The sequence below is a fragment of the Tripterygium wilfordii genome, chromosome 13, assembly GCF_013401445.1.
Source record: "Tripterygium wilfordii isolate XIE 37 chromosome 13, ASM1340144v1, whole genome shotgun sequence".
Lineage (NCBI taxonomy): Eukaryota > Viridiplantae > Streptophyta > Magnoliopsida > Celastrales > Celastraceae > Tripterygium > Tripterygium wilfordii.
Genome location: NC_052244.1, coordinates 11,017,665 through 11,045,476, shown reverse-complemented (window position 1 = coordinate 11,045,476; position 27,812 = coordinate 11,017,665). Strand labels below are relative to the sequence as shown.

At 38.5% G+C, this 27,812-nt stretch overlaps 1 protein-coding gene across 4 annotated transcripts; it reads right to left on the bottom strand.

The window, feature by feature from the left end:
- Nucleotides 1-93: 93 nt before the first annotated feature.
- On the bottom strand, nucleotides 94-26,994 carry LOC120011876 (sacsin). Of its 4 annotated transcripts, XM_038863030.1 has the most exons (14): nucleotides 26,011-26,612; nucleotides 25,125-25,260; nucleotides 24,534-25,006; nucleotides 16,374-22,345; nucleotides 13,785-15,274; nucleotides 12,712-12,975; nucleotides 10,287-10,507; nucleotides 8,684-8,955; nucleotides 4,467-7,461; nucleotides 4,252-4,384; nucleotides 2,753-3,273; nucleotides 1,737-2,645; nucleotides 1,202-1,378; nucleotides 94-631 (listed from the first exon to the last, which is right to left on the bottom strand). In XM_038863030.1, the coding sequence occupies exons 3-14, from the start codon at nucleotides 24,945-24,947 to the stop codon at nucleotides 434-436; spliced, it is 13,566 nt and encodes a 4,521-aa protein (XP_038718958.1). In that variant the 5' UTR covers nucleotides 24,948-25,006; nucleotides 25,125-25,260; nucleotides 26,011-26,612; the 3' UTR covers nucleotides 94-433. The 4 variants fall into 4 exon arrangements, with proteins under 4 accessions (XP_038718958.1, XP_038718956.1, XP_038718957.1 ...); XM_038863028.1 differs by having other exon boundaries at nucleotides 24,534-25,260; nucleotides 26,470-26,994; XM_038863029.1 differs by having other exon boundaries at nucleotides 24,534-25,260.
- Nucleotides 26,995-27,812: the final 818 nt, after the last annotated feature.

Sequence of the window (27,812 nt, the reverse complement as noted above, 5' to 3'; positions counted from 1 at the left end):
GGAATCACTTGTGCTATAAAGTTGAGCAGAAATTGATTAGATTTATCTAATAACTTCAAGAGACTATAAGCAAGCAATGTGACACGCCCTGGATTCACCATGATAAATATTTCTTATGTAACAACAACAAAAAAATAAAGTTCTGAAGGACATCGATTGATCGATATATACAACTAATTTTCATCTTCTTCCCAAAGACGAGCTTGGCAGAGACAAACAAGAATATGAAGCTAAAATGTACCCCTTAAAGATCCCCTAGTATTAACAGCGAAACGACTTGATCAAATATCTACCCAAGTTCATTTCATTTTCATCAAGGGATGATGCAATCACTTACGATAAAAATTGAGTTCTGGTGGTTCTATAAAACCTAAGGGTAAATATAGGGCAAGAAGCAAAGTCATATATCAACATACCAAATTGAAAGTTGAATTTATGGCCGGAAAATTCTCAACGTTTTCGTGACCTGAAGCCTACAAAAAGGACACCTCGAAACAGCAGATGAACATCTACGACAAAGAACATGGCCACAAGGGACTATTGTCATATCAACTTCATTACTCAAGCAGACCCGACAAATCCAAGCTGCTTTGGCCGCATCAGCTTCTTTTGCTGCTACATCAACCTTTTCCTGCACATATTTTCCATGATTTAAGAGAATTAAATTATATTGATATGTGTGGACACGTGACATGGCTATAAAAACTCTGTATTCGATAGATTTTAGAAGATTAATGTCATATTAAAACAGACAAAAGTCTAGGGTTCAGCTCAGTAAGAGTGTGTTTGGATATGGTAGCTCTAAGGAACCCCATAGTTGATATTGCACACATACGAAGTAGGTTTTAGCACAGGCATATGAATTAAAACATTCAGGAGCTCTTCAAATTTCAAACAAAAAAATAAAAAATCAACTGCTTCTCGTAAGCAAACTCCTGAAATGGAAACCAACACAGGCATCTGTTCAACCTACATACTAAGTTTCCGCAGATGCTATAGTCATCAATATCATTTCAAGGTGAACAACTTGTTACATACCGAAGGACCAAGTGTGAATATGATAGAACTTTGGCAGGATTCACATCACTACATCAGCCAGCTAGGTACAGAATCAAGACTCGAAGTCTCGAACATGTCTTATTCTGACAAATGTGACTCCATATTGATAATCATAGATTGTAAGAAATTGCAGGTAACTAACCTGTTCAAGCAAAACAGCTGCCTGAGACTCTTTCAGTTGTTCTCGCAGTGTTATGGCCTTCTGCAGAAGAGATTGCTTCTCCACATCCAAATTGATTCCAGCAGCAGAAAGCATCTCATGAACTGCCTGAACAAGTTCTTGAGCTGATACTCGGCCATACTGAAGCTCTTTAACACCCTGCAGAGGTACCAGTTAGTCATTTGACTGATGTTTAGATGGAAGGATTTAATAGTCCAAAGACCTAATGAAGTCTTCCAGACCAAAAATGAATAGAACAAAAAACAAAATAAATAAAATGCAAAACACAAATCCTGGGTGACTAGAGTATCAGTATTAAAGTCCAGCACGAAAGTAGCAATCAAGAAAATTGAAATGGAAGAACTATAGGAGTCTTGAGCAGAAATGTGACTGAAGAATATGATCCATGAATGATGTTGATATATAATATCCTAACAAGAAACATAAAAAGTTTATAGTTATGATTTATGAATGTTCCAATTCTAAGTTTGATGGTTAACCAGCAAAAGGCCCAAACCTTGGAAGATTTCGCTTTGCTTTTTCCAGAGCTTTCTGGCACCTCGATAGAAGCCCTTTTATCAACTAGTATGTGGTTACTGTCTGGCATAGTTGACGTGGAAGCCTCATGTCCCATTAATACACTTCTGAATGAGAAAATCTGTGAAGAAAGAAGGGCCTCAGTAACCCCTGGTGCAGTTTCAACTTTAAATCTGTAGAGCGCTTGGCCAGCTGAAGGTCTCACATTCTCAGGAACTCGGCCATATTTCAACTTCTCACCATTTTGATACCGCCAAGCCACCATTTCCCCTTTATAAAAGGGTCTCATCGGAAGAAATTTCACTTGAAGGGCATCTTGAGGCAGTAATTCTTTGCCAAGCAGACTGTTAGTTGAGGAGTCATTTTCTACCGTTTCAGAACAAATCTGCAGGATGTCAACTACAGAAGCTTCAGAGCCTTCAGGGCAAGAAAATAGGAATCCTATAGGTAATGGAGTTCGGGAGCCTAAAACCTGGCTCAAAACAATGGCAATAACATCGTGAACAGATATATAGTTCGGTGGTTCGGCAACTAAAACACAACTCTTGGACCGGTTGACAAAGTAAAGAGTGCGGTGTCCAGACCCATCTGCCCATTCAGGAATAAATGAATCCTTTGTTACAAGAGTGATGTCTACATAATTAGGAAGGAGCTTGAAGCGGGTGTGGAGGCACTTTACGAACTGCAGCTTTTCTGCAACAGTTTCTAATGAACTTTGTACAGATTCCAAAGCCAACTTTTGAACAGTGGGAATGTAAACAGGGGTGCTATTTAAAAGATTCCATAAAGCACTCTGAAATGATCTACTTAAGAGCTTCCCTCTGATCACTGCCAGTGCAACAGATCCAATATGCTCCAATGTTTGTAAATGCTCTTGATGATCAAGTTCCTGCAAGTGCGAGCAGTTTCATAAATGCAAACAAAAACTACTTGTTGATAAGCCCCAATAATTGAAAAGACAAATTCATAAGGAGGAGCTCAAGAAGATCACACTACCTCAATAACTACATCAGACAGCTTTTTTATGCCCAAGCCTGCACAAATTCTCTCTGGGAGATCCGGGTGAACAAATCTGAGCCTAGAAGTGTCTATGTGTTTAACATACTGGGAGCCATAAGAATCAATATATACACAGGATAGTGCGTGAACAAGTCTGCACCCGTCATCTGGGACAATTGCATCTGACGTCCAGCAAAGCCCATCAGACGCGTCTCCATCAACAGAGCAATTACAGAAGTACAAAATTTCCATCACAGCACGAAGTTCATTTGGATTTAGATGCTGATATCCACATGCTTTTTGGAGATCTATCAGAAGCTTCTTTGCAGAAGATATTGATAGCATGTCCTGAAGCCCCAAATCTTTGAGAATCTTCACAAAAGGAAGATATAAAGAAGGAAGTTCAAATGCAAATGGTGACAAATTTATTGTCAAATGCACAAAAAGAGAGTTTGCTGTAACCAAGCGCGTCCCATTTGCAGCAGGCAAAAATGCCACTTTTTGCAACTCAATTACATCTGCATCGAAGAGAGTACAGGAGGTCATGTATATGTTACTTCTAAGTATTTAAAATCCACATATTGCAGTAATATTAAAAGCAAGTTTCCCTTATATGTTCAGATAACAAAAAATTGCAATGTTCCTGCAAAATCACTTTTTTTTCCATTCCCAAACTATCACCTTTGTCTCATTATCGTCCCTAAACTATTTTTCCTAGCAAAATTTTCCTAAAACTTCAATTTGCTTCTTCTAATCCCCAGCTCAGCAAAAATGTAAAAAATGGAAGCAAACATTCATGCATCTTCTGTCACAGAGACTAACAGCTATAATGGGAAGGAAGAAACATAACAAAATGTCAGTTTAAGGACAACTTTGTGATGAAAGATAGTTTACGCAAGAGAACAAAGAAGGGTGATAATTTGAAGATCAAAAATATAAGTTTGATTTATTGCCAGGGTACTATTAGTCTATTATCAGGAACAAGCAATAATACGTCACAGGCATAAAAGGCAGAGCTCAATGAATTCCTATCACCAAACTAAGTATGCGCTTTGGATGTCTAAATTTTGGTGAAGAACTGTATTTGCACGGTCAAGATTCAGTTTAGTATCCCTGCATATATCTGACAGCTCAATCAATGCAAGGGCTCACTTCCATTGACCAATGCAGTGAATATAAGGCTCCCACCACTACCTGATACCCTTGCATTTTGAGTTACTCACATGGTTTGAACCCATAACTAGAATGCAATGTAAAATGAACTAGAATGCATCTAACTTAATTTCCTGCTACAACATTCAGCCCCAATAAGGATATTGACCACTTTTTCTCATTTGTAGATTGATTCAAAGATTGATATTTATTCATTCTGATGCACTATTAGCTCTATCTGAAAAGTAATAAAAGTAATGGGGACGAACGTTCAGGACAAGTGTTCAGGAAAAGGCAATGATGTTCAGAAGCAGGGACAAGTGGAGAACAGAGTAGGGAGACACCTGAAGCAGAAACGGAACCCCAAACTTTATCCAGGTACTTTAAAACTTCACATGAAGCTTCGTCAATGGTCATCGTGCCTGATGCAGTTGGCCAGTGCGCAAGAGTATCTTCACCACCATTTCTTCCAACTCCCTGTGCCATCTTGTTGTTAGTTCAACTGCATTTTCATGAGCTAAGACTCTGAATCAACATAAAAGAAATCAGTATTTATTACTTGCAAATGCTTTAGAACTGTAGAGAATTCAGGAGGACTCCGTAGATGTAGTGCTCCCCAAGCATAGTCAGGTGGAACAACATTTTGTCTGGAGAGAATGGGGGCACAACTCCAAGCAAGAGGCCAGTCCTTCAACAGAATAGCTTCACTGTATGAAGTAAGTACTCTTCTTCCACCTTTCTTACCACCGACACTTGGAAGGCCTAGTTCAGCTGGAATGAAAGCAATTTCGCTAAGTTGATTGCAGAAGTTATTGCCAAACAGGACAGCAAAGTTGGAGAAAATAGTTTCAACAACAGACATTGCTAGAGCCCATATTTCCACAGTGATTTCGTTGCCAGTGTGAGTGATGTCCATTGTAAAATCATCAAAATCCCCAGCAGATTTCATGTACTCACTTCCAAGAAATTCTACTCTTCTAGCACATTCAAGTATCACATCCGCCTCTGTTGCAGTTCGAAGGCCTATTTTCCTTAAAATACGAAGCCACCCATCTGTGGTAAACCTCTCCCCAGGAAATTTCTTCCTTTCACCAGCGAACACAGATGCTAATAAAGCATCTCTCGGATCAAATATATCCCCAGGCTTGCACAGATCTGTGGAAAATTCATCAGCATTCTTTACAAACTTAGATTCCTTTAAAGCGTCAACAACAGAAGAATCAGCTTGCAAATCGTGCCAATTGGTATAAAGATAAATCAATACGTCCTCCTGCTCAGCCTGAGATTTCCCTTCAAATCCAGGCAATCCAAACCTTACTAAAGTCTGTTGATCATGCAACTCAGTAATCCCAAGTGCTCGAAGTAATAAACCTTCGGTCGATTCAACAGAATAAGAAAGACAACGCTCATCATTTGGCTTAAAGAATGAATCCAAAGAGATCAAACACTGTTCTTGGCCATTCAATCGCGTGTATGAACCTATTACGGTCTTATATATAGGCAGAGAGCGTAGTATTTCAAGCTCTTCAGCTTTGTAGCAAGAGCCATTAGAAACAAAATCATAAGCAAAAAAAGTACAGAGATCATCACGATCTGAAGCTGAAAAAGAAGCAAGTTCAGCAAAATAGCCAGCATGTTTGGCTGCAACAAGCTTAGAAGCAACGACCTGTCCGATTGACTGACCTGGTGTAGCTAAACAATTGCAAGGGCCAGCACATTCCATGAAAGCAATATCAAATATTGGTATGTTGCATTGGTTCAGCAGTGACAATAACCAAGGATACCTATTTTTGGCTGCTTCTAGAGCTGAAATGTAGCACTCGATTGACACAGATTCCATAGTTTGATTGGGAGACGATACAGTGAGGCTGTTTCCCGTTGCATCCCTATCTATTATGAGATTTTCAGAGAGACGATCTGTAAGAGGAGGAACAAACACCAGATGCCACTCCCTCACACGGCATAAGATTGGGCGACCGAGAAAGGCAGGAATGAGGGGCCAATCAGAAAAGAGTGCAAGCTCTTCAGATGACTGAGCAAAACATTTCCAGAACAGTCTTATCCACTCAGGGGAAGGACCCTCTTCACTACCAGAAGTTGATGTGTTCTCCCACGAAAACCATGGAACCATATTTGACTCCATTACACGATTCACCCAATTTTCATGGAAAAGTAACCTCATATGACTGGCAAGAAAGTGCAGAGAGAAAGTTTGCAGCTTTAGTAACGATTGAATTAATCGTTTTGAAAAAATATTGGCCAGTACAGATTTATCTAATACTTTTGGATGGATGAACTTTGCAGCCAGAGGCATCATTAGTGCTTGTTGCTCCTTAGTTGCAAACCAAAGTTCAGTAACTCCTAGACGTGCTAAATGATTTGTTGCAGTTGGACATGGCAGCCCTTTGAGCGCAGCTGCTAGTGATAGAAGCTTTGGGTCTCCACTTCTACTGCTACTGCCATTCCTTTCAACCAGTGGCCCTCCAGCCCTACCTATGTCTTCAACAACTCCCCGACCGAAATCAAACAAAGCCCTTCCCAAACTTGTCATCATTTCAACCGCATCTCCTGAACTGGCTGTACCTTGGGCAGACAAGCCATGAAAACTTTGAGCATCAGGCACAAAAACAGATGTTGAACTGTTACTTGTCAAACCATCATTGCCATCATAATGTGACAATGCTGGGAACTGTATATCAGACAAGCAGTACTCAAGAACATCAACATAGACATCAACAGACTGCAGAACAATAGATGTTGATGAAACGAGTAAAAGATCCCGAACCATCTTGGGTTTAATTTCTCGAACTATAATCCCCACAGCCTGGATTTCAGACACCAGCTCCCAGGGAACAGAAAACACAGGATAATGTTCCTTCACAAAGCTGCACACTGTAGCTGGAAGCAAATTTCCACCCACCCCATTCCGAGGTTGCGAGAGAAACATACCTTCTTCAGCTTTAGCTAAATTTCCAGAGAACAACTGCCATACAGGAAGATCGGCAACACGAATATAGAAAGGCCTTACGACTTGTTCTACCAGACATTCCCAATCCACTTTAGGAATTTCTGCAGGTACAAAGTTATTGGCATCCCCAGCTTGAGAGACAAGTGCATGGGCATTAGAACGTGGCCAGAAAGAATAAACTTGATCACCATAAGCTTTGATAGACGGAGAAATTGCACGACATGTACTTAACTCAATGCTGGAACTCGAAGTTTCTCTTTTTATCTTCAACATTTCTACCACCAATTCAATATAGCAATCACGTACACAAGACATCAGTTCTCTGTTCCAAGCTTCAATAAGCTGGTCCGCAGCATCTGGCCGTGCAGCTGCCAAATCTTCCTTGTCTTGGAATTTAAAAAGATAACGACCCCCATTGTGTTGCACAAGAAAACATCCAAGGACAGCTACTGGCAATGTTATTCCTCCTGACAAAGGAAGAGGGGCCATAACAGAGCCATTTACAAACGCTTCAATGGGGTGGCCATCACGCGATATATGTGCTGCCACTCCAGCAACAGGTGTCAAACTGTAAGCCAGGTAACGCCTGTAAAGAAAAAAGATCATTTAAGAGAGAATGATTCTACGCACACCTATTCAGAAAACTTTGCAGGAAAGACGGAGAAAACAAGTGGGGATACAATTATATGAAATGTGCCTAAAACATGTTGATTTCCTTCATCAATCAATTTAGTTCTCAAATATCTAAATAAGAAAGACGAGTAAAAAAAAGTGATCAGAAATCTCAACAAAAAAGGAAAAAACAAGGAATTTATTGCTTCACGTATAATATATTCACAAACATACAAATGTCTATTCCTCTATGTTAAGATTAGCTACTCTATCATTCAACCCAATAAGTTAACTTGTTGGGTTGGGACATTTCAAATCCTTTATACATATTCTAACACTCCCCCCTCATGTATAGGTAGGGCAATCCGGTGGCCTAACACATTCACAACAAACGAGGCCCAACATTGGGCTACTCTCACACAAGGCCCTCACTTGGGGCTACAACAAACACACGCAAATGCCCACACTTGGGTCAATAACAAATGGGAATTTAGATTGTGGAAGCTAAAGTTTGAAACCAAGACCTCCCACTCAGATACCATGTTAAGATTAGTTACTTTGTTATTCAACCCCATAAGTTAACTTGTTGGGTTGAGGCATTTCACATCATTTATACATATAATCACACTCTACAACAACACGAAATATAGAAAGCCCCAAATGAAAAACTACTTGATGTGCTTGATACCATTTTATCATTTATGGACAACAGACATTAGAAAGATGCAACATAAATGCACAGAGAAAATAAGATAGAAGGGAACATTAGCCTTTATGGTGCTACTAAATAAGTAGACCTGCAAGCAGATTAGTTCAAATTCCAAGTAGTACCAAACTAAACGGTACACTGTCACTCAAATCCACTAATGTACTCTCCAACTTGATCCAACCAGCTTTTCTTTTTCTTTTATTTAATGAATTCCTCCAACAAGCATCAACCATGTTGACCGTCATTATGAAGTATGGACCAAAGATTTTTGAAAGTCACACTTTTTAATACTTCTTTCTCATCTATTTCTATGATCAAATTGCATAATAAAATCATGAATAGTGCACCACCTTGGATGCATAATTACTTTCCTCAACATGAGGATCAATAAATTCCCCAAGGACATCCAAAACACTTTTATTCACTCAATTTTCAAATTGCAGACACATAGCAAAAGATACCCAGAAAAACTTCACCTTTAACATACCTATCAAGAGCCATATTTCTAGTCTGTCCAGATCCCAGGCTAAGAACAACAAGCCATCGGTCAACAATTTTAGTATCTCCGTGGAATATGTTCACATCTATTGCATGAAATTTAATTGCTGCATTTGAGCTACTAAATAGTCTTGATAACTGAAACTTCCTCCACTTTTTTTCTGAAAATGGATTCCTCATACTTGCAGATGCGAAATCAAGAGAAACTACATATTCCTGGGATGGCTCTACACATCCTTCTTCCCATGTTGAGAATGATACCTGAAAGTGTATAAAAATTTTAGATATCAACATAGTGTTGGTAAAGTAACCATCACAAGCCAAAAACAAAGGGTGACTATTTACAAGCAAAAATAAAAGATATTGCAGTAAAAATGAAAAGAATTAGGGGTTGTTTGTTTCAATGTTTTCCTTTCCATGAAAATAGAAAAGTCAATCAAAACATGTTTGGTTTCCATTTTTGAAAGTGTTTTCTAGAAACCACAGGCATGTTTACTAGGAAATAAGAAAGAGATAAATTCTAATTTTTCCCATTTAATTAAAAAATGTAGAGCTCACTCACTTGCATCTTTCTTAAATGCATTTTCCGCAAACTAACAAACATGAAATGAACAGTTTTTAGTAAATAAAAACACCGAACTATTTTTCAAAATCAAAGAGGCTATGTAACACTTGGCTCGAGTGGGTGGAGCCACAAGCCTTTGCAGTGCAAGCTTGGTGGTACTGGGCGAGCTACCGAGCAGTGAAGGGGTTAAGTCGTTGTCCCACATCGCCCAGGGGAAGACATGAATTACAGTACATAAGAGGTCAAACTTTCAAACTAGTGACAAGTGCTTTTCCTTAGAGTGGATGAACCATATCCTATAAGAATTCCGCAGTTAAGCGTGCTTCTGTCATTGAAGAATGCTAAAGAACCTGACAATATCATTGTTAGAATATGTATAAATGATGTGAAGTGTCACAACCCAACAAATTAACTTATTGGGTTAAATAGCAAAGTAACTAATCTTAACAAGGTATCAGAGCGGGAGGTTTTGGGTTCAAACATTATCTTTCACAATTTTAACCCCCATTTGTTGTTGCCCCAAGTGTGGGCCTTCGTGTGTGTTTGTTGTTGCCCCAACCCCGAGTGAGAGCCTTGTGTCAAAGTAGCCCTAGTGTTGGGTTGTCGGATTGCCCAACCCACAAGTGAGAGATAGTATTAGAATATGTATAAATGATGTGAAATTCTCCAACCCAACAAGTTAACTTATTGGATTAAATGACAAAGTAACTAATCTTAACAATCATAAAGCTCCCTGAAACTTTTCCAAATTTCTCATATAATTACTTATCAGCAACTCAAATGATAGAGACAGACTTTGTTTCCGGCTGTTAATTCTCAATTCTACTGAAATTACCTCTCAAACTTCAAAATAATCACTGCTTTCAAAAGTAATACAAGTTTATCTACTCCTAAACAAGGTAAAATGACCAAATCAGTATGATCTTACATCTCTAAACTACTATAAAAGGATTGAAGCATGGGAAAATATATCCAGTGTGAAATTTGGCCTGAATGCATCATCACCATGAAATAGAATCAATAGTACCTGCAACACCGACTTTAAAAAGATAAGTGTTCTTGATGCATGCTCCAAAAATCTGTCAAATATTTGCTTTACTCGCTTCACTCCCAAATCAAGTCCATCTTTCAAGCATTCTGGTGATAGAGGCATGCGGATAACAGTAGATTCTAATGATGATCCAAACACATTTTGACCAATAAGCAGAGGATTAAATTGATCATGGAATCGCTCTGTCAAATTAGTACCTGAAATGCAGCACAAAAGAAAGTTGAGTTCTTAGATTGACTCAAACGAATTTAGTTCACAAAAAATAACAATGAGAAAAGAAGCTGAAAGAGTACCAAAACAAACTACTTTGAACAAGACATGAAACATATTGATTGACAAAGATTTATACAAGTTAGAGGAAGCAGGAAAACTAAAGTGTTAACAGGGAAAGACCACACCACTGCCTGCATATAGCAAATGTGACATGCAAAAGTGATGGAATGAAATAACATGATTTTACGTCAATCATCAAAATGTTGTATCTTGTTTGAATCCCCGAGCAATGAAGAAAATAAGTCAAAGAAAATGCCTAGCACGTCATTCAGCTCCCTCATTAAACGACCAAATGGCATGAGTGTCAATGAGATAATCTAGAAACTACAAAAACAGTTCAGTTTGGTTAAAGTAGAGTTGGTTTCTAGAAGAAACAGTCTAGAACTCCACATTTGAATGTGTAATCCAAATTTGAATTAATATTATATAGGTGCTATGTATCTCATGTAAAACGCTCCACTCCTAAACATATGGCACCAAGAAATGATGAGATCAACAATGAATTTTTAACAAAACAATTAGGCTCTGGAGAAAAAAAAACACCTAAGCGGCCTTCCATTTAAAAATTTTGTTGTCTATGTTGTAGATTATAACAGCCCACCATCATGGATAAAAAAAATCTCCCTTATCTTTGGCCAATTTCAAAGATATTTACAACTACTCCTTGAATCCAAAGTCCACAAACAACCATAGAGCTCCAGAAGAATAAGTCAAATACAATGCAACATGATTGACTGACTAATGTTTGCAAAATTTCCATATCGCCAACAAAGATATTACCTATTACATAAACTCACTCAAGTCCAAATAATCAACATTGGAAGTCCACAATTCATATTTATATAGGTTCTAAGATTGAGTGTGGTTATCATCCAATTGCTTATGTAGCCAATTGTTGACAGTTTATTTCAGCACTAGGAATGCCATGGACCTCGAGGGAAAAAAAAAAGCCACTAGGAGCACAGAATCTAGACTAGTGATAACTAATGTTTTGAAGATACTGCTAACCTAATCAGCACACGCTAAACATCTATTCGTAGCATTTTCTATATGTATTTGATTTAGAGTGGTGATTCATACAGGTGTAAATGATCTGGGCTCTTCCATGTTCAAGTTCCTTTTGTTAAGAAAACTATCGAGCTCGAGCCAAGGTGAGCTTCGATCAAGCTTTAAAATCTTGCTCAAACTCGTTTGTTGAGAAAATTATTGAGCTCAAGCTTCTTAATACTCAAGCTAACTAACAAGTTTGTATGTAGATAGTTAGTGATCTATCTATCAACATATTGTTAGTGATCTCTCTATCAAGCTCATAAACGAGCTCTTTTTTTCAGAGATTCCTATTGAAATAAGCTCATTCAATAAAATATCGTATATGGATAAAAAATTCTCACTAATATTACAATTATTTACAAAACATCCTTAATGCTTTAAAGGTCATTGTGACCATATGACTAAGCATGTTCATGAAGCAAGCCAGTTCACAAACAAAAAACGAGTCAATCTTACCTTTTTTTAAAGCTCGGCTCATTTATTAAACGAGCCTAATAATCTCATTCGAGCTCATAAATGATCTCCTAACAAAATGCCCATTTGCAAGGAGCCAAGGAGGTGGAGGAAACAGACAATTATTGTATCTTACATTGCAATATAGTATAGGAACCGTGGCTAAATAGGGGATTTCAAGAGCAACATCCAGCATAATCGGAATACAAGCTTGAAAAATCAAGGAAAGGTCTAAGAAGAAAAAAGCAGTAAAAGATGCCATACCTTCTATGACTTGTAGGCTTATAGATGAAAAGAAAAGCTTGTGAAGGAAAGGAAACTTCTAAAGGAATTTGAAATAGAAAATAGCAGTATTCTCGTTTAGTGCACTGGATAAACTAATCTTTGATTCTTGTATTTCGCTTTGTCATTAGGTAGCACCACTTTGGTGCCCTTTTTTAAAGAAACTAATTTATTCATTCAGGAAGAAGAAAAAGAAAACATGCCCTATGATTTAGATTAAGACTATTTCGAATAAAATGGTGAACAAAGCTATATAAAAATAAAATGGCAGAAAAGAAATTAAAACTGCAATACAAGTAACACAAAAGCAAAACATTTAATGGATGCTGACTGAAAGAATCACCTATCAGAGAAAACATTTTGGCCGCTGGTGCACGATTTGAAGAGACCCCAAGTGCCAAACCACGGGGATCAAACATGTAGAAGTAACCACCAGAAACAATGGATAGGAAATCACATATAAAATAGCAACTAAGAAGTCCTAAACCATAGTTAAGGGTATCGCCCCGAAGTCTCCATGGAGGGAGAAGCTGAAGACTGCTTACTTCCTCTCTAGTCAGGATGGCCCCTTCCAAAATGGCAACTAGGGCTGGCCCTTGAAATTCACCTGCACTAGGAACTATTTTAGTAGCAATATACAGGGTGATAATCCAAATCACATATGGGTGAAACACATGCAACATGACATAATATGGTATAAACACAGCAAAATCAAAGGCGAAAACAATGCTCTGGTCATATAAAATGCACCATTAATCATACTGGATTATGAGCTGACTTAGCCTATTCACATGGAATTACTTGCTCTTGTGCAGGTCTACAGACTTTGTGACAGCATTGATGCCATATATGATATATCAAGCAGAATTTATTTATTTGTGTAAATCACCGAACCACGGATAATAATGGCAAACTCAACCAGCATGACTGAATCTCTTGAATGATCAAACTTAACACCTTCCTGACCCACCTCCCCAAAAAAAGGGAAAAAAATCTTAAGCTCTTGGAAGAATCAATGATTTAAATTCAATCAAAGGTTAAGCAAATGGAAAGGGTGATAATTTAATTATTCCTCTAAACTCCTTCTCATGGCTGGCTCAGACTTACCTAAATTTTGGGAGGCCCGACATGTGAGTTTTTTGGATACCGGTGTTAAGTTTCAAAACCATAACTTAACACTGACCAAAGGGTCCGAGTCCCAAAAGCTTAAGCCAATGGGAAGGGTGATCATTTAGTTATTTAATTGTCTATAACACAGGAGAATTGCGAAAAGAATATAAAAATCTATGCTAAAAGATTGATGTCTTCACCTGAAAGATCAGAAAAGATTTTAGAAGATCATCTAAAACCATAGCAAATATATTCTAAAAAAAAAAAAAAAAAAAACTATAGCAAATTCAAGCTCAAGTCAGTTACCTAAATTGTGCTGTAGCAAAGACTGGCGAGGATGTTCCCTCTTATCAAAGATTAGGTGTAGCTTCCTAGCTTTGCAGCAATCTGCCAACTCAAGCAGATCGAACAACAAAAAATCATTATTACCATATACTGATAGAAGCTCATTTATTCTACCAGTGTCCATGCATGACAGATCTTTCATCGTATCTTCATCTACTAATGACAGACAGCTAAGAGATTTAACCCCCAACCGATTAGCCAAATCATAACTGATAACTGGGTGAAGAAAATGCTTTCCAACAAGAGCATTATTTTCCACCCACGGAGCATCATTATACACAAGATCCCTTGCAGACATCAGAATTCCATAAGAGTCTGGAATTAACAAGGAAGTATTTGATGCCTCAAGCAATATATTCGCTGAAGAATTTTCTGCAACAGCTTCAAGAACACAATGGACGAAACTCAACTGATCAGTGGACAGAGGAGACCCTTTTACATCATCTTGTAAGCGCCGAATAATATGGAAGTAATCCCAAGTATCAAAACTAAGTTTTACACCTAATTGAATAAGCAGCTCTCTGAACTCTGATAACTCAGATGGGACAACGTATATATATGGAATGAATTTCACTGGTGAATCAAATGCAAGTGCACCTGGAGATACAAAATCATCCCCGATCCAAACCCAGGAAACCCCATTTAAGGCCGATTTTAGCATCGCAAGATCATCAGTGCCAATATATTCTTGCAATTTTGAATAAAGCAAGAAAATGCCCTTTTGCAATTCAAAACCAAGCTCTACTGAAGAATGTATCTTAAACTGGTGATAAGATTTTGAAAGTTCAATTAATTGTGTGCACAAAACATCAATCTTAGGTCGATCTGTCCAACCAAGTTTTCCTTGTAGATACATTGACCCGCATTCACCATCTAGTATATGCATCATAGAGGATACCATCCACATCTGTGATTTAGGTCTCACACTGCCAGGAGATGCTACTTTGTTACTAGATTTTAACCACGGCAGTCCTTGAAAAGGTGGCACAGTGCAAACAGGACACCAAGCAATCGTCTTCATTTCAGACCAAAAATTTTCCTCTGATTTATCATCAGAAAAGTTTCTGATCAGACAGTCAATGTTCAGATCATTCTCGATGGTCTTACTGCTTTCAAGAGGGTCAACATTCTCAACACTATCAGTCTGACAAAATACAATATTATCCAACTCATTGAGATTGCTTTCTTCCTGCCCGACTGAGAGCTTAAGAGCAAGAGCATTTAAGTGAACAAGTAGCCTCTGCCCAAAACTATGTGCATCCAAGTCTCGAGAATCATGCAATATTGATACAGATTTAGCACAATCAAGAAAACCAGTAAAATCCAAAGTCCTTCTGAGTCCAAGGTGAACTAAAGTATCCAAAGTTGCAGGGTCTGAGAACTTTTCACAAGGAAAGAATGATTCTTTATGAAGCAACTTTTGCAACTCAGAAACGCGAGGATCATAAAGCCTGCAAAAATTCATACGAAGTTTAAAATCTGTATATGGCTTTTGAGATGCTATTAGGGCTTGATTTCCGATTATATAGCTTTAATCACACCCTCATAAACAATGAACATTGCTTATAATTTTTGTAACTGGTTTCATCTTCCTTGTGCAGTTTCTACTTTCTAAAGCTGTTGTTCAAACTTGATAAATATATATAATGTATTAGTTTTTCTTGTTTTATTTTTGCTAATAAGGGAACATAAAAGAAGCAAACATGTGATAATTTATAATTTCATGGGCAAGTCTATGTTGTCGTCGCTTGAAATTTTGTTACAACAATGTTTTTAATCTTTTGCTAAGTTTTGAGGCCCAAGTTACTAAAATTTGAGGCTAGTTACCATTTGCAATGAAAAACACATAAATGCTGGACTCACTAAAAGTTTAACTAAAACAATCATATCAAATGTGGCATCAACATCATTTGAATGCAACCATATTGAAGTAAATCCCATAATACCATGTTTCCTGGGTCATCGCAAGAAAAGAACAAAACAGAAACAAGTAAACAACAAAACAAAGCCAGAAAGCTAATTAAAACAGATACCACAAATATGTAGCTATGTAGATAATATGTGGCTGTATCGTTTTAAATTCCAAACAAAAGTGCTAGGAAAAGAAATATAAAATAAAAGGCAATGACCCATGTCCAAAACAATGGCATTTGTATAAATGATGTGAAATGCCCCAACCCAACAAGTTAATTTACTGGGTTAAATGGCAAAATAACTAATCTTAACATGTTATCGGAGCGGGAGGTCTTGGGATCAAATCTTAGCCTCCGCGATTTAAACCCCATTTGTTGTTGCCCAAGTGTGGGGCTTTTGTGTATATTTGTTATTGTCCCAAGTGAGGACATGTGAGAGTAGCCCTAGTGTTGGGCCTATTTGTTGTGCACGAGTTGGGACGTCGGATTGCCCAGCCCACACGTGAGAGGGAGTCTTAGAATCTGTATAAATGATGTAAAATGTCCAACCCAACAAGTTAACTTAACAGATGAGTCCCTCAAGCAGGAAATTAAATGAACATCCAAAACTGGGAGTAGGAAAGGAAAACACTAAAACCTGGATGGTTGTTGCCAAGATCCATTTGCTGTAAAAACGAAAGGTGTCACAGAAAGTGCAGATTTGATGGAATTATCCTCTTCAATAAGAAGCTTCACATCTTGTAGAATTGCTGAAAAGGCTCCCTCCTCTGAGACAAATTCACACATCCGGTTGAGTACATAATCTTTGTAAAACTCCACCCTTGATGGCTCTCCAATTTCTAAGTACCTTTTCAGAATATTCCTTTCTCTGTCCGACTTTATGCGTATAAAGTTGTCATCCAAAAGATTCTCACGAACACTATCAGGATTCAGCCATTTGATGGGTTTAGACAAACTTACAAGTTTCCTGCTTCCATATGACTCAAACATAGGAATGTGTTTGATGATTTCAATATGTATATTACTCATTTGCTCTTCAGAGAACCACTTGGACTGAAGGATGAAACTTCGAAGCTCATACATTTCTCCTTCTGATGCATTGCAAAAGAGCCCCTCAATGTTATCTGGTTTATCAGCAACTGCCAAAAATGCATTCAAGATGCCAATTGCTGTTGGAGACTGCACAAATTTTCCCAACTGTAGATGTTCTACTGGTATGTCATGCCGCAAGAATAGACACCCAGCTTTCAGCAACAAGGAGGATATGTTCTCAGTCCAACCATCATTTCTAATCACATGTGAATTTTCAACTAGTTGTAAAAGATAATTGTCTGCAACCGGCAATATTGGCCACTTAGAAAACACTGAGAGGTCATCACAACATGACTTCAAATAGCTCCACAGTAACCTTATCCATTCTAAACTTGGTTGTCCCTGATGATCAGGAGTCCAAGTTACCCTCTTAGCAAATTGCCAATCTGATGGGAGTAATTTCAGAAAGAGTTTCTCAAGCAAATGGCATGACAGAAATGATATACTTGATTCCTCGCTCTGGGCTATGTCACATAATTTCCCATAAACTCCTTCTGGAATCCCCTGCTCCACAAGTTGACGAGGAACAGAATATCTGAGAAGGTTGTACTCCTCCCCCTGGGTAATATAAATTCTTTCACCAGCCCCCCTCTTCTCAAATGTTGTGAATGAATCATCAGCAAGAGGTAAGAGAGGTAAACCAAACAAACTATCAAGCTGTACAGGAATTTTCAAGTCAAGCAAGCAATATTCAAGGGCCAAGATCATTGCATTCCTGTTTTTAAATTCACGTTTTCGCCGAATCAAAATGGTTCTCAACAAATGAGGCTTCAGAAAATGCAACGATGGGGACACTTCCATAAATCGCTCAACAAGTGGCTCGGACACAGTCACCAACGGTAAACCGGCATCTGATAAAGCTTCAACAAGTTCATGAACCCTATAAAATGTAAAATCAGGAAAGATAGCTTGTTTGGTTGAAATCCACTGGCCCCCTCTCGCTTTTGTATGTAATACATGAAGACCAGATTCAATAATAAATTTGTAGAGTTTTCGAACTAATGATGCCCAAGGTTCTAATCCAGTTGCTGTAGGCCAAAGTGAATAAAACAAATCACATGGGCCAATTTGAGAAGCAATTTTCTCAAGCAAGCGACCATATGCAGGGGCAACAACATCTTCAAGGATATGAATATTCCACTCTGATCGTTTTTTCCCACCCCCTGCCATGTCATTACCAAACCATATGTCCCTCCGATTGGAAGACAATTCAAAATAAGCATTAACATGTACTGGAAGACCTGTACCAATTGGCAGGGGAAGAAAGCAAAACGCACGGCCCTCGAAATTTTTTCTTTCCTGAATAGAAGAAATGGAAATTCCAAAGATATCAGAAGTGGAAGCATTACTTGGAGTATTACTCAACTCCCCACCGACATTGACCGAGTCTATGTAGGCAGCAACACAAGCCCATGGGATTAAAATATGAGACTTGTTAGCAACTTCAGAATTCTTCTTAGCTTGCCCACCACCTATACATTCACTAGTTATCCAACAATGCGACACAATATCAGTTAAGCTTTTCTCTGTGACAACAACCTTCTGACATCTATGAAGAAAATCTCTATTTACTAATTTATTCAACTTACTCAGCAACTGATCTTTATCCATTCCATGATGATGATTCCCACCAATAAGATCAACTATATGATGCTGTGCATTGGATTCCATGTCTGATTCGGTAATACAATCCCTGTTTACACGATGTATTAGTTTCATATCATAACCACTTCCTTCCTTCACATAAATAGATATAGTTTTCACATTGCGAAGGAAGAGAAGTGCATCGGAAACAACACTGGAGAAAGAATCAAAGAGACGTAAGACATCTTCAGGCCTATATTCCTCTTTCTTTATCTGGCTTCGCAAGGCAACACCACCACTTCTTAAGGGGAAACGGAAGAGGGTGCCAGGAAATGGATGCCGCAAGTCACATCCAAAGTGTAAGAATGGAGAAAATTGATCAGGAAACTGTTCCAAGATTTTTCTCCCAACATATTTGATTCGCAAGCCTGGGTGGGAAGGAGAGATCCCGGGCAAATTATAGGCATGAGGATCAAACATAACAATGTTTTCCCCAGAAACAAATGTAGGTATGTCCGTAAAATGATAGACACAATTAAAACCCAGCCCAAATCTTCCAATTGCAAAAGGCTTCTCTAGTTTGCTTTCTTGACCAATGCGTGAGATAGCATAAAGATCCTGAGAACTGAAAACGGAATCATTGAAGCAGTACAGCGCAGGGCCTTGCCAATCTGCCATTTCAGGGGAAAGAACAGAAGACGTTCCATACTGAGTTTTATCCAAAAGAAATATTACCTCGGAAGCACCTGCATCCTCCGCATTTTGTACCAGTTCAAAAAGAATCCCAGGACCATCTGCATACATCTCAAGTATGTGCTTGAGTCTTGTTGTCAATGCTTCATGCTGTCCAAAAGCTTCAGCAGCCCCGGATAAACTCATATTCATTGAATCAGCACTCTCAGCAAGCAGCATCCGGCGAAGCGAGCACACGCCTAACCTCTCTGCAACTTCATTAGATATATTCCCATGGATAAGCTTCTGAGCTGTTTGCTTTGCATTTAAGGCAACAGTAGGTGCAGCATCGAATGTGCTATTCATATCATCTGATCCAAGCAACCAGGGAGCATCATTGTAAACTAAATCACTTGCAAGTAACAATCTGCCTGAAACATCAGGTAAATAGATCTGAACTTGGTGTTCATGAAACTGAAATTCAGCCAGACGCTGAGCAATCAGTATTGCTGCCCTGAGTTTCTGTGCATCTAGGACAGAGGAACCTTCTCTCACAGCCATTCTGCTTAAAATGTTACCATAATCACTGGAATTCAAAGATTCTCGAACACCAAGCTCCAAAAATAATTCCTTGAAAACGGCTAGATCAACAGGTATAACACGTATATATGGCGCCAAATGAAGCGGTCCATCAAGAATAACCTCATCCACAGTTGCAAATCCATCTCCCACCCAAATCCAGCGACTCCCTTCAAGCACAGCCTTTACTATGTCCATCTCATCCGAACCAATCAACCTTGCCATTATTGAGTATATCCTTGGCATTGCCAAAGCTAATTCTTGTCGAAGCACCTGATCGTTCACAATCTCATTGTTCTTTCCCAGTTCAAGCAACTGGGCAGCAATTGCACTACCTCCTGGCGGTGATAACCAGCCAAGGTTATATGATAATGGTGTGGAAGAGCATTCTCCATCCAGTATCCGCATGCTCGCAGAAACAAGCCACATATCTGTTTGCAATCTCACAAGCTTAGGAGGAGCAACTGTGGATGACGTAAGAGGCCATGGCAACATCTGAAATGGAGCGGAAACCGTTACTGGGCACCAGCATATCAAGCATAGATCATTCCAGAATTTGTCTAGGTCTGATTTTAAGTTGCGAGGCCTGAATGAACTTGTAGCTCGCGAAAACATTTTATTCACAGGGCCATCATTTGATTGACTGGGTATCCACTTCACAGCATTCACTTCCAAGTAGGAAAGTAGCACTTTACCTCTAGAATGTGCCTTTTGTTGATCCTCATGCATTAACCGCTCTATCTGTCGAGCACTTTCTATAACTGTTTCAGGAGATACAGATGTTCTGAGGCCCAAACCCTGAAGCATATCCAAAACACCCGATTCTTCGAAAACACCAGAAGGGAAACTATCAGAATCTTCTAGTAAAGCACATAATTCTTCATAACGAGGATCATAGAGCACTGCAGGACACTTAACAGCACCACTAATGGTTGGGATGAATTCTAAATTTTTTAAATATTCTTTAAAAAATGAGTCTTCAATACACAACTGCGGTAAGGTTTGCAATACAGAAAGCATAGTGCTGTCACGAAGATCAGGTTGCAACTCCTTGATTCTGTTTAAAACATGCTTCCTGTAAAACAATGATTTCCCCATTCTCTGAATTCCATAATATCTGGACAGAAGTTGTTCTTCACTACTGCAGGAGCTACTTATAAACTCAACTCCCAGAAAAAAGTCAGGAATATCAGATGGCGGGAAGAACTTTTGAGGATTTTCTAGATCAGAAAAGTTAAATTCAGCCGCAGGTCCTTCACCGTGAACTCTATAAATGGGCAGCCTCCTGCAGTTTATTATGTAATATTCATCTAGTGCATCTCCCATGTACCATTTTGGATCAAGAAGAAATTTACGAAGCTCATCCCTTTCTTCAGCTCTCAAATCACAGAACAAAGTTTGCACGGTGATGCTATTTGAAGAGACAGAATCAAAAATAGATTGCAGAACACCTGCGCAATCAGCCTCACATACATATTGAAACAAATCTGGATGTTCAACTCCATAGACAGGGTTGAGTATCTTGCATCCAATCTTAACAAGGATATCCTGCATCCTATCAAAAAGCTTTTCGGCATTAATCAGTTTTGATTCTCTAGAAGCTCTGTACAAATGCCCAGATATAGATGGCAAGATAGGCCAGTCACAAAATAATGATAATTTTTCACATTGGTCTCGAAGATATTGCCAAAATACAATAAACCACGACGAACTCAGATGATTGTGACAAGATTGTGGGTCCCAAACAACCTTGCTTTTATACTTCCAGTCAGCTGGCACCAGTCTAGGGAATAACTCAAGGAGATACTGGACATTAAAAACAATAAGGTTGGCCTCCGAGCAATTTGCAACAGCAGATAGCCGGCTGATTAAATTGACAGGAATGTTCTGATCAATCAATCTATTGGAAATTTTTTGAAGCAGAATGTGTTCTAACTCATTACAGATAATATATGGAGTCTCTTTTGAGGCTTCAGACAGTGATCCAAAATCACCATTTGCTAAAGGAAGCAATTGCAGGTTACTTGCATGCTTAGCAACATCCGCATCAATTAAGTCATCAAGACAATATTCTAACAAAGCAAGCTTGTACGACTTGCTCACAGTCACAAGACCTTTGCATCCCTGGAGAAAATATCGCACCGCGCAAGGAGTGACCACTTTCAGCTGAAACCCAGAAGCATACTTTAAACACATGTCAGAAAGTACATTAGGCAAGTGGACAATAGGCATTCCAAGCAGTAACAAGGCCTCACTGAGTTCTTTGCTTTTAATGAACTCCTCATCATGCAGAAAAGCATCGACCAGGGCCACCCATTCCCCCCCTCCAAAATCTGAATACACTACTGGAGCAGAACAAATGTTTTTATAGAAGTACTCCACTAATAGACTCCATGGCTCTTCAAATGAGCCACTTGGCCATAAGGAATAATAAGAACTTGTTGGACCTAGCAAATGTCTCACACCAAGTAATAGTTCTGTAAAAGCGGGTGCCACAACATCTTCTAAAAGAAGCCTGTTCCAAACAGAACGAATTTTTCCACTTCTGTCCATGTCAGCTCCATACCAAATGCCACGACGATTCGACGACACCTCAAAGTATCCATTAACGTGTACAGTTAGTCCAGTTCTTACAGGCAGTGGAAGGAAACAGAATGCCCGGCCAATCTTTACATCATCATTCTGTTGAAAATCAATTTTTAATCAATGAATGAGATAAAGATCAGGACAAAGAAAGATAGATGCCATCCTACTAACACCAAGCACCATGCCCGTTTTCTTCAGAATTGCTTGAACTCAAATATACAAACAAATACATCCTGAGATTAATTCAAATCATGTCTTCTAAGACTCATAAAAAGTTTAGTGAGCCCTTGTAAACTCAGGAATTTAAATTGCATCAAATGATGCTGAGACAACTGAGAGGATAATGTTAATGTTTTCCAAAATCATGAACTGTTAATGTACTAGATAATTAAGCCAGATGAATCATGCAATAGGAAATAAACGAATCTCCCAGGAAGGACTATCAAAACTGTATACAAAATAGGGAAACATAAAACAGAGTTCAAAGATAATGACCATCTCTTTTCAAGTTTTCATGGGTGACAGTATCGACAATACTCTATGAATGCAATATGCTTCAATGTTTCAGTATAGACTTCTTGATGTATTCTTGAGCAAAAAATTACTGCTAAAAGAGGTTAACACACAAGTCAACATAATGTCTACCCTATTTTCAATAAGACCAGTTTAGAACTACATATTTGACATTGGCTCACGGAGATAAAAGTGGGTGGGGGGGAGAAAGAGAGAAAAGAAATCATATATAAGAAAAGAAAGCTGCAGTTTTTAGCAAATCGGTCTCCAACAACTCAAGCCTCTGTTATTAAAAAGGATGCTTACTGAAATATATGCAGATGTGAGATGATTACGACAATCAGAAGAAATATTTAAACCAGCAACAACTGACTCGTCCAAATGGGGGTCAATTAACTGATTAAGAAGTTAAAACAACGAGATTTAACACATAACGAAGACCAGTAACAAAAGTCTTAATTCAAGACCTCAGCTAAAATGAGCTTTAGGATGATATGGGGACCGTCAAAGAGCGCTGTCTTTATATGAAACATGCATGAAAAAATTATGGTTGTATTGAGCTTTAAAAACATCTTTCCATGCACTATAAGTCAGGTAAATTGACCAAAGCAAGCAGTTATAATATCACATAATAGGGGCCAATGGGTAAGAATAACCTTAAATTGACCCCGCCCCAAATTGGACTGGATGTCTTTACTCTCGTCAAACCCCACCCATTCTCAATTAGAATTCCCCAAAAACTTTCCAACTTGAGGAAAATCTAGACAAGGTCCGATCAGAATCTGTAAAACACCCACCTATGAAGGCGTATAAGTTTATCAACATTTTATTACCATAGAAGCAAAATGTTAATGCATGCGTAACCAGCGCCCAATACACAAAGGTAAAAAGAAATTCCTTCTCAACCAGTCAATGTAAGAAGAATGTTCTATGATATCATGCATTGCGTAGAGACCTTAGAAACTTGCAACTTTGCCCTTGCTATCATACCATTATTCCAAAGACTAACAGAGTTCTAACATGGTACCTAACATGTCCAACACCACTATTTATTATTTTAATTTGTAGTTCAATACCATTTGTTCACAATATACTGAGCAACATAGCTGCGATTTAGCTGTTGTATAACTTTTGCATCTTTATATTTCATAAGCTCTGGCCAACTAATACTCGCAGGTATCAAGTTTCAACTCATATGCAACTAAATGGTCTTCCGAATTCCGATAGATGTAAGGTTATTGTAAGACAGTATAAAAATTAAGTAGAAAAGGCTAATATGAAAAGTAAAACATAATGAAACTTCCAACTCTCATATAAAAGCTAAGAATAATAAGAATTTACTGGAGTCAGCACTATCATCACCCAATCCACAAGATTGTGTAGCCAGCACTAAAATAACTAAACAAATATACCAGCTATGTGGAGTTAGCTATATCAATACTTGTATGTGGCACTATCTAACTCTATCAAAATAATAATATCCACAAAGTCCTCGGCAATGTGTATATGACTATTTTATGCAAATGAAGATCTACAAATGGTCAGGTTTAATAGCATCTACCCTGAATAGGCATTAAATCTTTAAAAGATTGAAGTACAGAGACATGCATGAATGAAGAAAATGGAAATACTGAGAGAGGTTCTGATTGAGTATCTATATTAATTGGCAAAATCTAAAAGAAAGAAGCATTCATGTCTGCATGTGATAGAATAGGAGAGTGATGGCGGATTTGCAACTAAAGATACTGACATGTGAAGGACCGCAACATACATCTGATAAGTCATTGGATATGCATGCGGCAACTGATGCCCATGGTAGCAGGTGAATATCATGTTCTTTCGATGCAGCAGTAGCAAAAGAACCAATTCTACTAGATGCCAGAGCCATTTTCTGAACAACATAAAACTTATCAGCTCTCCTTCTAAATTGGCTCCCAATTCTTGCCTCACTCAAGAATTCCACAGAATATGCATCCATCTCACTCTCTATAGCTCCATTTGGGTTTGACAATCTCAGAAGTGCCTGCCGATGCCAAACGGTGTCATTATTTTCTGAGTTAACAGAACATGAATAGAACTTCCTGGGCTCTTGTTCTCCAGCATCCCATGCATACATTTCAATAGAAAGTACACTTTTGAGAAAGAGTAACGAGAAAACACCTTCCCCATAGAGCTGATCAAACATCAAACGAATGTCCTCTTCTAAATACACTTGCCGTGAGAGCTTACTTCTGGCCGCTTGATCTGCATTCCTCAAAGGGAAACGGAATAAAGTTCCAGCAAAAGAACTTTTCATGTTGCAACCAAAAACACAATAGGGAAAGAATTGGTCTTTATAGATTGAGATGGCTGAAGAACTGACATATTCAATTCTCTTTCCAGGATTTGCAGAAGAAACATTTGGAAGGTACACACCCTGAGGATCAAATAGGACAACATATTTGCCACTCACAAAAGAGGGCAAATCAGTTAAATGATACACCGAATTGAAGCCAACCCTAGCAAAGCAAACCATAAACACAAGAAGGAAAAATCAGAAACCCATTAAAATTAAATCGTAAACGCCAGCTTAAGATTGTTACAATGAGATCCACAAAGAAGCACTATTTCAACTCAAACAATATGAAAAACATAAAAAACCATTTGGATAAAAGTAAACATATCAAATAACAAATGAAAATGTTCCCATTTATGAGGACAAGTATGCAGGCGAACATGTGGCCCACTAGTACAGTTGCAGAAGTGTAACCTAGAGGTCACAAGTTCAATTCCTAAAAACGGTCTCTTCATAGATTCCCCCACTGCGAAAGTCTTGTGCAAGGTGGCTGTTGTTTACCTTACAAGGAGAAGTATCTTTTGAAAACCATTATAACTGGAAGTGGATGGAAGGTGTTAGTTAGAAAGGATATGATAATGGCAAGGAGAGATTGGTCAAAGTGAAATTCATGTGTATAGCAAAAACACCAGCCCTTTTACCAGTCTAAGAATAGGGAATCCGTTACTATATAACAAAACTTCATTTTCATCAATATTCTCACCATGCCAACAGCAAAGGGTGTCTAATCACCTATCCCATATGATACACAGTGACAATTGTGACCCATCAAAGACTAGTTTCTTTCATTTAGTCCATAAGTTCAACAAACCACTAGAGGCTCTGAATCTACGACTTCCAAAATATCCACAGCCACCCACAATAGAGCTGCATATAGTTTATTTGTTCCCCCATTTTGTTGCAAAGAAAATACCTATCAGCGAAGATTCAAACTCCTGCTAAGTTATTGTTGATACTTGACAAACTCATATCTAATCAAAGCTTCCCATACAGAGCATGCCAATAGTTGAAATCAGATCCAACTGCAGCTTCCCATACAAAAAAAAAATAGTTGTGTAGGTGATCTCAACTTCTACATAGCATCCAATGGAAACTTCCTCCCTCCCCAGCCATCCACATTGCAAAGGCCATGGTTGCAAATTTTTTACTATAACATTTCCTCCATTTAAAATGCTCTTCTCAAGTGATGACGGATGACTATATTAACAGGCAGTTCAAACTTTGCATCCCAATTTCCCTTTTTCTTTCTCCTCCTCCTGGTGAATTAGCATATCTGAGTTCGAAACTACTAGGGCAATTTTGTACCTTAACACCAGCAAATATTAATATCACTCTAAAGACGCAGACTTAACGGACAAATGTGTGGCATTACCCGAAACGACCGGTCTTCCATGCTTGACCGTGCTTGCTACTGCCGCCAATTCTGGAGATACTAACGAAGTCTTCCTCGGTGAAGACGGCGTCGTTGTAAGCAAGAAGGGCAGGACCCTGCCATTGTGCCAAGCTCTCTGATAGAAGGGAGTCAGAACCGTGAACCCGCCGGTCAAGGCAGAGGCGAACGGTTTTGGCGCCGGCATCATCGGCGTTCTGTATAAGTTCTTTGAGAACAGTCGTCCCCTCCGGATAGTTTAACAGAACCTCACGAATCCGCCGCGTCAGGTCCACCTTTTGGCCGAAGTCTTCAAGAAGGACAGTTGCGGGCTCAGACGCCGGAGACTCCATCCTAATTCGATTCGCCCGATTCCCGGTCGAAAGTTTCAGACCATGAAAATTGATTTAATTACGCATGGAGAGGTGGAGAATTGTGTGAGAAATTCAAGGGTTTGACGAGTAATCATTGTTTTGGTTAACCCGACTAAAAAGGTTTGAAGTTGGAGCGTCCCTGTCGTTGTCTTTTACATACATAACAACATTCCTCTGTTGGTATATTTTATGATCGTGTTAAATCTGATCTTGGTTTTTTTACTTCTTGAACACGAAAAGTCCAATAAAACTTCAAATAAATCCATTTATTTATTTTTCCAAACTCAAATAGATTTTACAATGTACTCCACTCCTTATTGAATATTAAAATTATGAAAATTTTGTTTACATTATTTTAAATTAAATTAGTATAATAATAATTAAAAACCAAAAGTAATCTAATTGTATGATGACTCTCCTATCCTAAATTAAATTGGTAGGATAATTAGATAATCACTACAACTTTTTATTCATCATAATTCATAACAACGAAATTAGTTGAATCTCATTTGTGTATTTCTACCCGTGGACAGGGTTCAAACCCTATGGATAGCATATGTGTGAGTTGAAGGGTCACATGTGTCATGTGTGGTGCATCTCTATGCTTCTATTGCCTCTGTAAACAGCGCAAATGCTAAGCAATGCTAGTATTATACTTCATCCGGTTATTCCGTTAGCACTACAAAATTTCCCTAGAACTGTTCATATTCATTCATGTTTTTTCGGCTCAATTGTATCTTAAATCATATTTTTTTTTTCTTGGTAAAGGACGAGTTGTTAGAGGAGGCTGGTGATGAGTATTACTGGAAGTAAGTTGTGAATAACGCTGCGTGTATAGGTGGAACTGAATGGGCTGTCATAGAATTCTCCTGGAATAACAAATATGCTGGTGTCCAGATCCTTCTCTCAAAGGTAACCCAAATTGCGATTTTCCTAATTCAATGGAGAATTCAGATTTGCTGCTCGAATAGT